General features: G+C 33.4%; 1 protein-coding gene across 1 annotated transcript; it reads right to left on the bottom strand.

The window, feature by feature from the left end:
• Nucleotides 1-9,968: 9,968 nt before the first annotated feature.
• On the bottom strand, nucleotides 9,969-10,732 carry LOC133861860 (disease resistance protein Pik-1-like). The gene is made up of 3 exons (XM_062297676.1): nucleotides 10,610-10,732; nucleotides 10,404-10,515; nucleotides 9,969-10,276 (listed from the first exon to the last, which is right to left on the bottom strand). The coding sequence occupies exons 1-3, from the start codon at nucleotides 10,613-10,615 to the stop codon at nucleotides 10,056-10,058; spliced, it is 339 nt and encodes a 112-aa protein (XP_062153660.1). The 5' UTR covers nucleotides 10,616-10,732; the 3' UTR covers nucleotides 9,969-10,055.
• Nucleotides 10,733-17,316: the final 6,584 nt, after the last annotated feature.

The raw sequence follows: 17,316 nt of genomic DNA on the forward strand, positions 1-17,316 counted from the left end.
AATTTTTTCGTGCGAACCAAACGCTGAAAAATATTTTCGAAGAAATAATTTCTTTTGAAATTGATTTCATCGAAAATATTTTACGACAGAAACCATTTTACGTCGAAACAAACGGAGCATAAGAAAAATTTAAGGGATTAAACTACTTATTTTTTTTCTTACGAAGTGTTTTTATATAGGATGAAGCCCTAAGACAACTGTTATTAGTGCTCTAAGAGTATTCACACCAGCTTTTTAACCATTTTTCTTAATATAAGAATAAAACTATTTTTTACTTTCCGTTAAAAAAATATCTCAAAGTAACTTTTCAATACTTTTTCCTGTAACATTAAAATATTATTTTTAATTTTTTTGTTTTGTGTTTTTATTCATTTATTTTCTTCTCTCTCTCGTTGTCTCCGTCTTCTCGCTCGCTCATCTTCTTCGTCATGGTGGCCATGGAGAGTGTTGCAGAGATTTGGGGATGTTAGATCGTGACTTATGATTTTTCGATCTCAACTGCTGGCGTGAGTCAAAAAGAAAAAGGAGCTTTTGTCAACCGGAGCAATCAACCGATCTCAACTGCTGGTTCAAGCTAAGAGGAAATCAACCGGAGGAATCAGAGAAATCAATCAGAGGAAATCAACACTCTCAGCCACCTCTTTCCCCTCAATCCTCTTCTCATATCTCTTCAAACCCGCCTGCGTCTCCAATACACCATTGCAATGTCATATATCCAACCAAAACTCCAAACGGGTATTTGTTTTCCAGCTGTTGGGGTCGAAGTTTCAGTTCCTTCTGCTCTCAAATTGGTTGAGAGCTTGGTTTTGGAAAGGATTTTTCATTTGGGTATAGGCTGATTAACGAGAATTTCAGGAGTTGTGAGGAAAATGGATGTGGGTTTTTAAGGTTTCAAGGTTTTGTAGATAGATTGAGGAGCTTCACTAGTGAATTGAATCAGGAGTCTATGGAGTATAATGTTTTAATTGTCGGGGCTTCACTAGTAAACTTCATTCAAATCATTTTTTTTTGGGGTCTGGTTCGAGTTCTTTCTCTGCTGGAGGTAGAGGAAGAAGAACCCACTATGGATCTGTCCTCTCTCATCACAACCCTCCAGCAAGAACTCTCATTCGAATCCATCTTCAGCTAAGAAGAAGTAGAAAAAACGATGAAAAAGAAGCAGGATGGCCATGGACGAGGAAGAAGAACGGATGGCCATGGACGAAGAAGAAGAAGAATCGACGAAGAAAAAGAAAGGAACATCGACGAAGAAGAAGAAATGAGCGTGAAAAGATGTGAGAGGAGAGAGATTTGGTCTTTTTTTTTTTTCTTTTTTTTTTTTTTAATTATTTTTTTTTTATCATTATAATAATGTGTTGGAAAATGAACAGTACATTGGGAAGCACCGATCATTCCAGGATATAGAAAATTTTATTGAAGTTGATGGGAGTGTCTTTTTGTGACTTTCTTAAAATATTTCCTAAAATTTAGGAAAAGATCTTCTTTAAGGAAGCTGTTGTGTAGAGCATTCCCAGCAGCTTTTCAACCATTTTTCTTAAATATAGGGAACAAAACTACTTTTTATTTCTCTATCAAAAAACACCCCACAGCAGCTTCCCTTCATTTTTTCCTATATCATTAAAATATTATTATTTTTCTTTAATTAAAAGTAGAAAAGAGAAATAAAATAGAAGATATATAATATATTTTATGAATAAACAATTGAATGAGAAGTAAATAGTGCTTCACAATGGAAACAAAAATTTTAGGAAAACTGCAGTGGAGGGGCTTTTATAACTTTTTTGAAAATTTTTCTAAAATTTAGAGAACAAATCCTTTTAGAGCACTAGCAGCAGCTTCTCAATCATTTTCCCTATATTTAGGGAACAAAACCACTTTTTGTTTCCCTAAAAAAAAACACCTCACAATAGATTCCCTTAACTTTCTCTATATCAATTAAATACTTTTTTTTACTCTTATTTTATTATTTTTTTCTCTTTCTTACTTTTTTGTACCAACCAACTCTCAACTAATTTTCAACCAACCATTCATATCTTTGTTTTTATGTTCATAAAACTATTTAAATGACCATTTAAATTGTTTGATCAAAATAGCTCTGAATGAGATTTTTTTTTTCAAGGGAAGTTTCTAGGAAGGTGGGTTGATTTATTGTGGATGATACCCAACACAGGTGGTGGGGAGCTTTGTTGAGATTCCATCAACTTAAAATGACGTACAGGAACATGCAAAAAATCCAAAAAATTCAATAGCCAAATTCAATAGTCATTAAATTGCATCAGGGTATGGCAAGAGAATGGGTTTTAGATGGAGGGAAATGAAAGCAACAGTGGGGAAATGAAAGCAGAAATGGAGGGAAGCGTGAAAGATGAGAGATATGTCCAATTTTTTCCTATTAAAAAAATTGATTGGGAAGCTAATTGGGTAGCACTGTAGCTATCCAACCAAAATGTGTAAAAATGGGGAAGCTATTGTGGGTCAATTTTTGATGTTTTTTTATTAAATTTTCCATAAATATAGGGAAGGGAACCATTATAGGGAATCTGCTACTAGTGCTTTTAGAGAAGTTACTGTAAATGCCCTTAAAGGGAAAAGAAGTTGGTAATATCGCATGGCCCCATGTTTTTGAACGATATGTAGAAATTGTAGATGTATTGTGTAGCATTTAGTGGAGAGATAGGAAAGTCGGAGAATAAATCTTAGAGTATTCCCAACCGTTTTCCCTAAATATAGGAAATAAAACTACTTTTTACTTACCTATCAAAAAAACACTTCACAACAACTTCCTTTCATTTTTCCCTATATTATTAAAATATTATTTTTTTACTTTTACTATAATTAAAAGTAGGAAAACGAAAATAAAGTAAGAGAGAGATAATATATTTTTGGAATAAACAATTGAATGGAAAGTGAATAGGGAAGCTGCTGTGGAAGGGTTTTTGTAACTTTTTTGAAATTTTTCCTAAAACTTAGGGAACAGATCTCCTTTAGGGAAGCTGTTTGTGAATGCTCTTAGAGTTGGTTTAAAATTGTGACATGTGGCGTGAACCCATTATTTTTAAGGGGAGTGATCCTTACACTCATACTACACAACAATGACACAACACCAAGGTACAATGGAGTAGGACCCATGTAGTATGAGTGTTTTAATCATTTCTCTATTTTTAAACATTGAATCGGTCTTTTAAGTAAAAAAACTGGTGAATTTTAAATGTTGAACCAGTTTTGTCATGATTTTAATAAATTTATTGTGCTTAAATGAAAATATCATGGGTGCGAATCTTCATGAGATCAAAATAAATTTTTTTTCGCATTATAACATTAAGCGGTGAGAATCTTTTTAAAAAAATCTAAAATTAAAAACTTTTCTTTATCATCACACACAAACACACACACACACACACCCACACATATAAAATCCAAGTTCTAACTTAAAAACGTAATACGTATCACACTAACAATATTAGAGATTCTTACTATTAATTCTACTATTAATGATTTGATAATCAGAATTCAGGTTTTTCTCTTGCTACTTTTTTCTCTTTACACTTATTTCTATTTTAAACTACACATCTGAGAATATTTTAATTTATATGAATTAAAACTAAAATTATAGTTTTTTGATAGTAAAACTTTATGTGATTTATATATCCATGCAATGTTCTATGTGCAATGCAGATTTTTTTTAAGTTTTAGAATTAAATTATAATTAATAATGCGCGGGTTATGAGCTATTTCTCTTGAATAATTAATGTGAAGGTTGCTATCAATACTGTAGTGTAGAGCTAGCGAGGGAGGGGAAATGCTTGATGGGGGACACTCATCCGTCCCCCATCACCCATTTATAATAAAAAAATGAATTTTTATTAAAAAGTTGACTTTGATGTGACATCAGAACCAACTTTTTAATAAAAAAACTAATTTTTTATTAAAAAAGGCTCACAGAGGACGGATGAGTGTCCCCTGTGTAGCAAGCCTCAGCGAGGGAGTATAAGGAGAGTTACATCAGGACGGAAAATGATTTGTGGGGGACGTTTTACTATCCCCATCACCCTCTTTTTAATTTAAAAATTAAAAAAATTAAAAAAATGTCATCTGATGTGGAAAGAGAGTGATGGGGGACGGTAAAACGTCCCCATGTATCAGTTCTCCATCAGGACAGGAAGCGCATGCAAAGCATTGGATACAATAACATCAATCGCCGTTGCTGGGGCCACTGCCGCATTACGTACCTTTCTTTCTCCACTCTCCAGGCGTGCAGCTTCCTCTTCCGATCCTCCTAGTGCAAGTGCAAGAGCAACATCCAAGCGAAAAGGCCTGATGCTCTCTCCTTTTGACTGGGCCTTTCTCACAGCCTGGATGCATGCATGTTGAATTCGTAACCAATATCAGATCGCAAAACCTTCCTTGATTTTGGAATTGAATTGAGTCTCAATTAAGTGAAAAAGAAGATTGATCGAATACGTACAATATCTGGTTTGATCTTTTGATCTCATAAAATGAACCCCAAGTGTAACGACTATAGTAAGAAAATAATGACAACCATTCCTGTAACTAGTAGAAGATGGACCCCATATGTCGCAATTAGGGATCAAATCAAAAGGTTGAATGTGAAGAAGAACTAACAGGAAATGAAAGTCTTTCTGTCGAGCTAATGGACATATATATATATAGTACATGAACTTGGATTTGATTCACATGAAATTTGAGGAATGGAAAGATTGCAACAATTTTACTCTTGAATGAGATAAATGGCCCAGTTTATAATTAATGCCAAATCTCATTACAAATTAACATCCTTGACAGAAGTAGAAAAATGGGAAAAAGAGAAAGACTTTGATGTGCATATGGACACTGGATTTTCTGAAATAAGAAGTGGCGGCCGGTTGATGTAGCTCAAGTTTTTGCAGCAATTAGTATAGTCCATCCTTTTTTTTACTCACTCCAATCGTCCTTCATGCTACCAGATTCTGTATAACAACCCACCTCAAACGATACAATATTGTCCTTTTTTGACTCTCCCGAACCAGACTTCTCAGGAGGTCACCTATCCCGATACTACTCTCGTAGTAGTACGCTTAACTGCAGAGTACGTTCTGATAGGTTCATGGCCATCACGGCTTTAAAACGTGTTGTGTCAAGAAAGATGCGTTTATACATATAAGCATATTTTCATTCCTAGGCGATGTGGCATATCACATTCTGTATGAAACAATAGTTAGCAAGAAAGATGAAAAAATAGTTGAGGGTTTTGATGATCTTGCTAGCAGAAAGTAAATTAAACGAAATAGATGGTACACATAAAAACATTTGTAAGAATTAGATGCTCAGAAGGTTTGACTATTCCAATGTGAGTGACATTGGCAAATTGTCCATTTGGTAATTTGACTCGTGTAGAAATTGTAGATGCATGTAATGGTTGTAAACAAAGAAATGGAGTTGATATATGTGATCAACAGTAGCTCCAATATCAATGATCCACGTATTTGTTTGAGAAATATAAGAAAGTGGGGAATCATTGCAAGATGAAAAAACAGAATGGCTCGAATTCAAAGAAGCAAGGGAAAGATTTATTGCAGAATTACTGTAAGGAACGCCTTTTATTTTTAATTTTTAATTTTTATAATTTAAATAATTTTTAAAATTACAATCGAATCAAAATTTAATAATAATTTATTACATATTTAATAATAATTTTAAAATCTAAATCAGTTTTAAAATTATTATTAAATTTTAGATAAATTAATTAATAGTGATTTTAAAAGCCACATCAATTTTAAAATGATATAAAAAAAGAAGATTCCTAGCATTACTAAATCTTATAATATTATATTTATTTTAAGATGTTAATATAATAATTTGTCTAGTTCAGAAATATGTATTGTGTTGTCCGATAATATGTTCGGTCACTTCATCAATAAACTGAAATTTCTTTTCTGTAGGTGAAATCATCAGTGCTGGCATTATATAATTATAAGGTTCTTGTTTATTTTTATTTTTATTTATTTTTGCCTAAATGTTCGTATTAATAAATTAATATTAATAGTAGTAGATGATATTTGAACTTTTCTTTTCGGTAAATTCGTAACTTGGATACGGTCGGTCCAATCCTGTGTTTGGGACCAAAAATAAGAAATTAAAAACAACGGGCCTTGGGCTTAAGCCTAGCCAATGAGCGTGTGATTAGGCATTACCCAACTTCCATAACCTATGAGAAGCCCAACCCAGCTGCATAAGGCTTGGAGTATTGGTCATGGTGTTAGCATATTATAAAACTAAATGCTAATTAATAATGTAAGCAGTGGAATAATTATTTAGTGTCTTATCTATCTTAAAACGGATAGAGTTTTCCTCTAAACTGGGTTTAAGGAACTTCCTCCTACCTAGTCTATAAAAATGCCATGTGTCCCTTTTACGGTGAGTGACCATTTTATCTCACAAAATCATTAGATTATAAATCCACTTCTTTCTTTCCATAAATCATGCAGTAATTAACAACATTTCTTTTCATATATCACCATTTAATAAAACATTTTAAAACATTTCACTCTTCACTCTTCATAAGTAAATACTTATATTAGTTCATAAAATAATTATGCTCCATTTATAAAACAATATCACATATAAAATTAAGTATAAAGTCTCAGTAGGTAATTATGCTTGCCTTTCACTGTAGACCGCTAAATTGGACTCCCACTCTTATTCTTTGATTCTATTATTCACTGCATTTAGTGCGCTCACGCCTGACAGTATATTAGTTCTAAATTATTTTAAAAAAGTTAAATTAACTGCCTCTAATTTTGTTATACCTATATATGTTCTGTCCAAAAATTAGCAGCACGTGACATATTTACAGATTGTAAATATTTCGCGAGCATGGCATTATGATAGTGCATGCATGATACAATTCAAGTTATGGATATAATCCTAGGTATTATTTTATTATCTTAAGCATTTTGCTATATTCTCATTATTTATTTCGACAAGCTAGGTAACAATATATCTATGAGGTCTTAATGTCCCTTAGGCGTGCATTATGACAACTATCGTAGCGTTTACTCATATTTTCATGCATGCATTATTATGACGTAGATATAAATATTATTAAAATATTCCAGTGTTCTCGGGCATTATAATAACGCTATTGTGAAGTTCTCAATATTATTCGGGTATTACAATGATTCTATCATAATTTTTTTTTTATATAATAAATTGAATATAACAACATTATATAAATAAAATATTAATCTAAAGTCTAAACTTTGTATACTAATTTGGGCATTATAACAACTTTTTTTTTTTTTTTTTTGAAGAAATCCCTTTCAATATATGAAAAGAGACCAAACTGGTCAAATGTGCAGGGTTACAAAGAATCCATAATACACTAAGTCAGAGACACCACGGTGAGAGTTTCCTCTACCAAGGTCAAATAGACGAAGACCAGAACAAAATACAGCTACTCAAAAACCTAGACAAACAGAAAGATACTTCTGCGTTAATATATAACGCTGCTAGATCTAGGAGAGGGCTTTTGCAGACCAGGTTTTAATCTTAAATAAACAACATAGTAGCCGCATTAACAACAACCAGACACAAACAAAGAAAAAGAAAAACTACAAATGCACAAGCCGGATCATTTCCCCCACTTCCCCAAATTGCTCGACGGTTTGCAGACTTCAGAAAATCCGGAAATCGCTCTTGGAAGATCGCCCTGATTACCCCTAAAGCCACACCCGAAAAAAACGCCTGAATCACCGTTACAGCACCGCCGAAAACGAAGAATCCAAAATGCCCAAATTGCCGAAACCCCTTTCTCCCTAAACCACCGTTCTAGAGGAAATCCCTAGACCCACACTGCTGCAAACAACTACGAAGAAACAAACAGAGCGAGAGACTTCGTCTCCAGCGTGGCCATCCAAACCACCAGCAGCGGATCAAAACCTCCTATTCAAAATCAAAACTGTCAGGCCGGAATATCCATGGAAGAAACCAAAATCTCGGATCAAAACGATTTCATCACTGGCGTGGCCATACAAAACAGCAACGGTTGATCCCGAACTCCTCGTAGAAATCAGACACTGTGTGCCACAAATTGGGAGAACAAACCCGCCTTTACACCTTACCAAACGAAAAACCACATCTCCATCCCTGACCAGGATGAGACAAAAACCAACCCTTCAACCCCTTCAGTTGCTGACGACCCTTAAAAGGAGAAGGAAAATTATTTATAAACAACAAAACTACCACAGCCTACTGGGGAGGAGGGAAACAGAAGGCTCCTCTCCTCCATTTTCACATTTAAAAGAGGTTTTTTTTTTTTTTTTTTTTTTTTTTTTTTTTTTTTTTTCTGAAAAGAGGAAAAAATCGCCGACGGTTTTTTCTAAGAAAAAAAAAACAGACAAACTTGTTTTTGGGCATTATAACCACTTAATTTGAAAAAATGGACATACGCATAATCGAAGAGAAAAATAAGAAAAACTCACTGAAAAACCAATTTGTAAAAATTACCCTTTTAATTTGAGCCCCGAATACTATATACCGAGCACCACCACATCAGCAGGTCCACAATTACTGCTCTTTCTCTCTCTCCCACGACTCCCTTTTCCTTTTGTATGGGGAAAGTGACCGGCCCCCAAGTGACCATGCGGTGCCACGTTGCAACACTTGCTTGGTGTCATACCCATCAAGTGGCTTCTACCATTTTTTTTTTGGGATTTGATTCCTACACTATACCAGTACAACAAGTGCACAACACCTCCTCATATGGAGGTGGGCCTCACACACTGGGCTCCACTTCCATGTGAGGGGGTGTTGTGCACTTGTTGTGGTGGTGTTGTAAATCTATCATTTTCCTTTTTTTTTTAACCTATGGATATACTTTATTATTATTCACACTCCAATTCTATTGATTCATTCTTAGCCTTCGATCCTCAGGAAATTTTATGAGAATGTAGATCTCTATGAGATGAAGGTTTTGACGCATGGCATGAAGCGGTCTAAGTCCATTTGACCCAAGCTTTAATTTAATTGAGGTCCAGATCAATATATAATTCCATTTCAATTTTCATATTTTATTTAATTAGACTCCAAACGGACTCCTATTACCTCCAAATTTTTATCACGTGCTTTCAACACATGAAATATCTTATGGCAATTTTTACATCGAAGAATTCATCTGAATTGACCTTTAATTTTTGAGTTGTACTCTTTAAATTCAGATGAATTCATCGCAGAATTCATCTGAATTGAACGTCCGTTGTTCGATCTCAAGTTTGCAGCAAAATTAATTGAAAATCCAGAACACGTGAGAAACAGAAGAGAAACGATATATATGGAAATTTAGGGATAATTGCACCGTTGGTCCCTGTGGTATGCCATAATTATTTTTTACTTCCTATAGTTTAAAAAGTTTATGAGAGATCTATGTGGTAAGCAATAATTACAAATCGATCCCTAGCGTCAAATTTCGTTAAAATTTTTAACAGATTTCGTCAAATGCCACGCCAGCGCCACGTGTCACCAATAAGATGGCGACACGTGTCCATCTTAATAAAAAAAAATAAATTTATTAAAAAATAAATAAAAATACTAATTTTTTTTTTTAAAAAAAGAAAACCGGGAAGCAAGGGGTGGCGCACCCCAAGACACTTGGGGGTGGCCGCGTGCCGCCGGGGCCACCCCCATAAGCTGGGTTGCTTCCGGTTTTCTTTTTTTTTTTTCTTTTTTTTTAAAAAATAAGTATTTTTATTTATTTTTTAATAAATTTATATTTTTTTATTAAGATGGACACGTGTCGCCTGGCGACATGTGGCGCTGACGTGACATTTGACGAAATCTGTTAAAAATTTTAACGGAATTTGACGCCAGAGATCGATTTGTAATTATTGCTTACCACATGGATCTCCCATAAACTTTTTAAACCATAGAGAGTGAAAAATAATTATAGCATACCACATGGACCAACGGTGCAATTATCTCGAAAATTAAATTACTCTCCCAATATATTGATAAATAAATAGTTACATGATGGAGCTAGAAGGAGGATTGCATGGGTACTCCTAGTAGATTGAGTAGGAAGGCACACCACTCACGTACGGCCACACCACTTCCCATTTCGCCTCAGGCTTTTTATCTTCTTTCTTGTCTTCCTTCACGCTTACTATCTCTGCATGCCCCACTTTCTTCCGGATCAACGTCGTAAGTTTGACGGTGTCAATCCCTTCCCCTTTCACCTCTATCTGGTCCTTGTCGTTCCCTTTCAAACTTGCTGCTTCCACCCCTGCAAATGGAACATATATATATATATATATATAATTTTTATCATTTCGATCGATCTCATTAATAAAAACTATATATATATATATATATATATATATATATATATATATATATATATATATTGTTACCTGGAACGCTAACTGCAATCTTCATGGCCTTGGTGCGGGCCTTCCGTCCAGCCATAATACAGAAACAAAATCGCTTCTGCCCATCCATGGACACCCTGAGCACCACAATTTGCTGCAGAAAGAATATCAATTAGAAAAAAAGAAAGAAAAGATTTCTTTCTTTTTGATTCATTGATATCAAGTTAAAAACAAAGCCATTTGTATACCTTCATGGTGTTAGTTAATTTGTGTAGGGGGGAGATCGACTGATCGAGAATGGTGAAGAAATTGAAAGTAGAATTGTGTTGTTAATTAACTTGTTATTGCAGGTCGTTTGGGATACGTCTATTTATAGGCCTTTGGAGGTCGTTTGAACAGTTGTTGCTGGGGAGTTTCCCAAGTCAACAAGCTAATTAAGTCATGAAAGGCCTCATGCATCGTACTATATACTCTCATTCATCTACTCCAACTTAGCCGGAGGTTTATGATTTTGCAATATTGTTTTGTAATCATTATACGTGCTTCACTTTGAGCTTGAGTATTTTAAGATTATATAAGTTAATTAATCATAATTCGACTTATTTAATTAAACGAGTCAGACCTTTCAGTTCTATATAACCCGCTAATTTTGTTTAAATTGGTTTGTGTCGAGTATGCAGATCATGTCAATAATTGTCAGCCATAAAATGTTGAAGCATGAGTATAAAATTATATATATAGGCTAACTTTAACTCGATTAATTTAATTAAACGGGTCAGACCCTTAAATTTGTGTCGAACTTCCGAATCATATAAAAAATTATTAACCCTAAGTGTGATCGAGTAGGATTGGAATAGCTAGTGGAGATAGATCCATTTTTTTGATTTATAACTTTTCCACCAATATCCAATGCAAGCCCTTATTCATTAATTTGTAATCAAACTGGATGATTATAGTTTTGTTTATTGTTGTGCAATTAAATTACATGAATAATACCGGTAACGTACATAGATTGATTGGTGTGGGTCTCGTCGGAGCACAGGTCATCGATCATCATCCAGTCAGGCAGCATCGCAGATGATCTCTTCATGCATCGCTTTAATTTCCACTTGTTTATAAAAATAAAGCGACTTTTCAAAATAAAAGCGACTTTAATTTCTTTAACCAAACCAAGATTTTCAACAAACGACTGCTAGCTACCGGCCGGCCACGCGGAAACCTTTTTCTTTTCCACACAAAATTTAATTATATTTATATTTCTGGAACCGTTGAAATAACATTTTCCATAACACGAGGTCTTCGACTTGGGTCCCTTGAAAGCCCATTGTTGTCGTGACTCCCGATCAACGCTAATTAATATTCCATGGAAGTCGACCTAAGCCTACCAGTAGTAATGGGTATATGAAAAGGAATTAGGTTAGGAATTATCTTTTTATTTTTATTTTTTTAAAGTTTACTCGACTTTTAAAATTATTATTGGATCAAAATCTAATAGTAATCCATGCTTTTAAAGTCACTATTGAATTTAAGGTGGATCACTATTGAATTTTGATCCAATGATGATTTTAAAAGCTACATATATAAACTTTGTGATGATAAAAATGAAATAAAAAGATGATCCCTACCATTGCTCATGCAATATGTAGAACGGATAAAGATTTTTAATAATTTTATTGTCCGGATTGAAAGATAATATAATGCGGAATAATAAAAAAATAGACACAGAATTCTTTAGTTCGGTCTATGACTTACGTCGAAAAACTGCAACGAACGGTTGAATCTCACTGTAAACCAATTAGGGGTGATCGAATTTCGCTGCGAAACACCAAGGGACGGTTGGATTGCACCATAAAACACCAAAGCCGGCAAGAGAATAAAGGGACAAAAAAAAAAAAATTGAAATTCATAGGATCGAACACTAAAGATAATATAATGCAGAATAATAAATAAATAGATACAAATAATTACGTAGATCGGTCTATAACCTACGTCCACATGATAAAGCTCAAAGGGCTACATGTTAGTTCTTATTTCTTTGAGTGATGTTATTTATAGTGGAATTAGATAATACAAATAAAATTCAACCACAACTAGGTAATAGTCTTCAAATGTAATTATGTGATAGACTTCAACTGTAGTTAGGTTACAATCACTAGGTGTCTTCAATTGTGACTATATGATAAACTTTAACTGTAGTTAGGTCATAGTCTTCAATTGTGAGTATGTAATAGTCTTCAAATGTAGTTAGGTCACAATATTCAATTATGATAGTATTTAACTGTAACTTGGATTCTTAAACTCCTGATATACCCTAATACGGATTGTTAAACAAATGTGTGAGCTATCTAAACAAGTTTCGAACAATTCGTACACTTGCCAGAATAATTAGATAATACTTTTCCATATTTACTATCTGAATTGCAATCATCTAGTTATCAAATAAGCGGACATGGAGATCTTTGTAGAATATATGGGTCAAATGGCCGTGAGACTTATGCTTGACTTGGGCAAAATACCCCCAGCACCACGGCAATGGGCCAATGGCCAATGGGGTAACATTTTTTGGGGGGCACGTACTTGTTCGTGTTTTTGATGTCTCCCTTTATTCATCAGTAAGCCATTTGATGCTAACTCCAATATTATTGTGCACCTCATTACTCTATTTAATTTTATTTATTTTTCTAAATTTTGTACCAATTGTATTTTTATCAATTTATTTTTGCACAAAAAAATAGACATTGCCATAATTAAAAGTTTGAAAAGACATTACAAATTACTTGTTGATATTTTTGTCATTGAATCTTACTTATCTCCCGCCCATGTTGTTACCTTTTTATTTTTTATTTTTATTTTTTTCCTTTGAGATAAGATATAGTATTATTGTTGTTCATGCTTTAGCAAAAGGGAAAAATAATTAAAACGTGAATAGGACATTTTATTTTAATCATGGCGTATAAGAATGTGAATTCAGAATATTTCTCTCTATCAATTGAGGGATCCATATATTGGTATTTATAATTAACCAGTAGACAACCTTACAACTTCTACATTAATAATGAGATGCTACAACTATTCATCTCCTATTTAACTATACATATTCTAACATATGAATTAATGAGAGGTGAGGTCTCTTCATCTAATCATTATCTTCAACTTTACAAATTCTATGAATGATCTCTTCATTGTCTTCATTGGGATCTTTGTTATTAACGCTGTGAGTTGGAACTTTAACAGTCTTCATTATAGAACTCTACTTTGAGTGGAGTTGTGCTTCAACACACCCCTTCAAACTCAACGGTAAGGGACGAACATTGAGTTTGGTACGGATATTGATAAACCGAGTAGACACAAGAGGCGTAGTGGAAGTGGTCGTGGTCTTCTTGGATCATGCCCTAATTTTGAACACAATCATCTCGTGTGCCAACTCTGTCAGAAACCTGGACATATCCGTCGTGCAGTGTTACCGTCGGTTTGACATCTCTTTTCAGGGCCCTTCCTCTCCCCCTGCTCAAGCTTATTTGGCTGCTCCGCAACATGATGTTGACCCGGCATGGTATCAAGATACGGGTGCCAATACCCATATTACTTCTGACCTTGCTAATTTGACTTTAGGTGCTGAGGAATACACTGGGCCAAACAAGGTTTAAGTTGGATCAAGCCAAGGTTTGCCCATTCACCACATTGGTTCCTCTCTTTTTCCTTCTCTTCATAATTTCCGTCTTCCTCATATTCTTCATGTCCCTAAAATTCAAAAAAAAAATCTTATTTCTGTTAATCAATTTGCTAGAGATAATCGTGTTTCTATAGATTTTCACCCTCCTTGTTTTTATGTCAAGGATCTAGCAACGGGGTCAATCCTCCCCACCGATCCAACTAAGAACGGTCTCTATCCTATGCCTGGGTCGGTCTCCTCGTCAACTTGTCCTCAAGCTTTTTTTGGTAAGCGAACTAGCCTTCATTAATGGCATAATCGGTTTGGTCATCTAGCTTTTCAAGTGGTTCGTTGGGTCCTCTCCAAATTTGGTCTTCCTTTTCAATCTTATAAAGCTTCGGGTGTTTGTTCTTCGTGCCAAGTAGCAAAGAGCCATAGTCTTCCCTTTAATTCTTCTACTTATGTTTCCGTTATCCTTTGGACTTAGTGTTCAATGACGTTTGGGGTCCTACCCCAGTTCTTTCTTCGAATGGTTTTTGTTACTATGTGTCTTTTTTCTTCTTCTTCTTCTTCTTTTTTTTTTTTTTTTTTTTAATTTTAGTAAATTTTGTTGGGTTTTTCCCATTGTTTCTAAGTCCGACGTGCATTCAATTTTCTTACAATTCCAGACCAATATTAAACGTCAATTTGAACGTAAAATTAAAATGCTTCAAATAGACAGGAAATTGTCCCGGTTAAATTTGGTATGAATAGTGTGGTAAATAGTGATGGGATCAGAAACAGTCGACGAAGAATTGGACTGTGAATTCTCTGTAGTGGTTGACAAATAAGTTGTAGAGGATGAAGAGGAAGCCATTAAGAGAGCCTTACAGAGGATGTTAAAAAAAAAAAAAATGACAATAGTGCGCTCTGATACCATTTAAGAAATGTGAATTCAAAATGTTTCTCCCTATCAATTGAGGGATCCATATATTGGTATTTATAATCACTAGACAACCTTACAACTTCTACATCAATAACGAGAGATTACAACTATTCATCTCCTATCTAACTATATATATATTCTAATATATGAATTATTGAGAGGTGAAATCTCTTCAACTATCTAATCATTATCTTCAACTTTACAAATTCTATGAATGGTCTCTTCATTGTCTTCATTGGGATCTTTGTCATTAACACTGTGAATTGGAACTTTAACAATCTTAACTATAGAACTTTGCTTTGAATAGAGTTGTGCTTCAACATGGCGATCAATGATACTTGTAGAATGGAATTTTGGTTGGAAAAAAAAAGGGTTGGGAGTCTTGTTCTTTTGCCGTTGACCTGAAAAAAGCCTATGGTGTTAAACTTCTTCCTCACAGATAAAAAAATGTTTGTAGCTAATTTATGTCCCAAATATTGTCTAGCCCACAAACTTCTTCCTAAGAACTCCCTCCTAGTTCCTCTTCTCAGTTGGTCTCTTCTAATAGAATCCATCGACAACTTCCAGGAAACACCACAATAGCTTTCGACAATCTTTGGTGGCGGCGACTGGCAACAAATTCCGACAAACTCTAGTAGTCAGCGTTCGATGGCGGACTCCATCGACCGAACATGGATTCCGGTGATGGCCAGTGGCAACAGAGAATGATATGCAAGAGAGAGTGCGTACTATAAGAAAAAAAAATTCAAACTCAAAAAATAGTTTACGGTTTTAAAAAATGAAAATCATTTTACTAAAATTAAAGAAAATTTTCATACTCAACCGAAAAAAATTCGGTTTGACCATGATTTTTGATCATATAAACACTGAAAAATAGAAAAAATGTTTTTCATAAAAAAAATATATGCCAAAACAAACAAAGTCGACAATATAAAAACTGTATATATATAAAAACAAAATAAAAACTAGAAGATGGGGGTCGAGCCACCTCTTTTGGCCAAATTGGTGTGGCCGAAGCACTCCCTTTCGACCACCCCTCCGAGCATATATGGGTGGTTCAACCACTCCTCATTTAGCCTAAAGAAGGTGGCTTGACCATCCCTTCTTTCGTTTTTTTTTTTTTTTTTTTTTTAAAAAAAAAATTAATTTTTAATTTGTAATTGATATATTTTATATATTATATTAATATAAATTTTATAGTGTGGATGACACGTGTCATAATTTTGGCTGGTGATTTTATCAAAAAATGACTCAGTTTGTGGGGTTTCATAAAATGTTGTTGTTAGTTGAAGGGGGTAGGAGTGTACAAGTGGTCGGTTATTAACTGCGTAATAACCACTTTTGTAAGTGATTGAAAAAAACCAATAACCGCCTAGGATGAGACAGGTAGCGATTTTAGGAGTCGACGGAGGCAATTAATAAATTGTTGTGCATGCATAAATGCCGCCCTTGCTTCATAAATTGTTATGCCATATAATATGTGGCAAGGGGGGGAAGCGAAAATTCAAAACTAAATAGAACACTAGAGGCTAATAGATACAAGAAGCTTCATAATTAAAGAAAGGGAAAAGTACACATAACCCCCTCAAACTACCACATCATTGTCAATGTACCCCCCAAACTACCAATTGTGTCAATCTTCCCCCTTAAACTACCAGAAAATGTCAATGTCCCCCTAATGACAAAAATGACCTTCATAAAATTATTAAAATAAAATAAGAACTTAAAAAAATTATTAAAAAAATATAAAATAACAAAAAATTATTCCAAAAAAAAAATTAAAATTAAAACTGTTTCTTTTTTTAAAAAAAAAATAATTTTCAGTTTTTTTTTTCAAAAAAAAAATTGTTCTTTTTCGTTTTTTTAATTTAATAAAAACTGGTTTTTTTTCATTTGTTTTATTTTTTTTTAAAAAAAAAAAATAAATTTCAGTTTTTTTTTTTTGTTTTCTTTAAAAAAATGTTCTTTTTCGTTTTTTAATTTAATAAAAACTGTTTTTTTTTTTCATTTGTTTTATTTTTTTTTTTACATAAATAAATTTCAGTTATTTTTTGTTTTTTCGTTTTTTTTCTTTAAAAAAAATTGTTCTTTTTCTTTTTTTAATTTAATAAAAACAGGTTTTTCTTTTTTCTTTTTTTTTTCATTTGTTTTATTTTATTTTTAAAAAAAATTAAGTTATTTTTTGTTTACTTTTTTTTAAAAAAAAAATTAAAAATTTGTTCTTTTTTTTAAAAAAAAATTCGTTTTTTATTTAATTTATTTAATTTTTTTTATTAATTTTTTTTTTAAGTTTTTTAGTTTTAGTTTTAATTTTTTTGAATTTATGAGGACATTTTTGTCTTATTCAAAAAAAATTAGGGTCATTTTTGTCTTTTTGT

The sequence above is a fragment of the Alnus glutinosa genome, chromosome 2 (genome assembly GCF_958979055.1).
Source record: "Alnus glutinosa chromosome 2, dhAlnGlut1.1, whole genome shotgun sequence".
NCBI classification, from domain to species: Eukaryota; Viridiplantae; Streptophyta; class Magnoliopsida; order Fagales; family Betulaceae; genus Alnus; species Alnus glutinosa.

Bases quoted from the DNA above. Each gene is read 5' to 3' on its own strand.
- LOC133861860 (XM_062297676.1), bottom strand. The intron at 10,277-10,403 runs GTAACAATATAT...TTCCATTTGCAG, and splicing joins GATTGCAGTTAGCGTTCCAG to GGGTGGAAGCAGCAAGTTTG.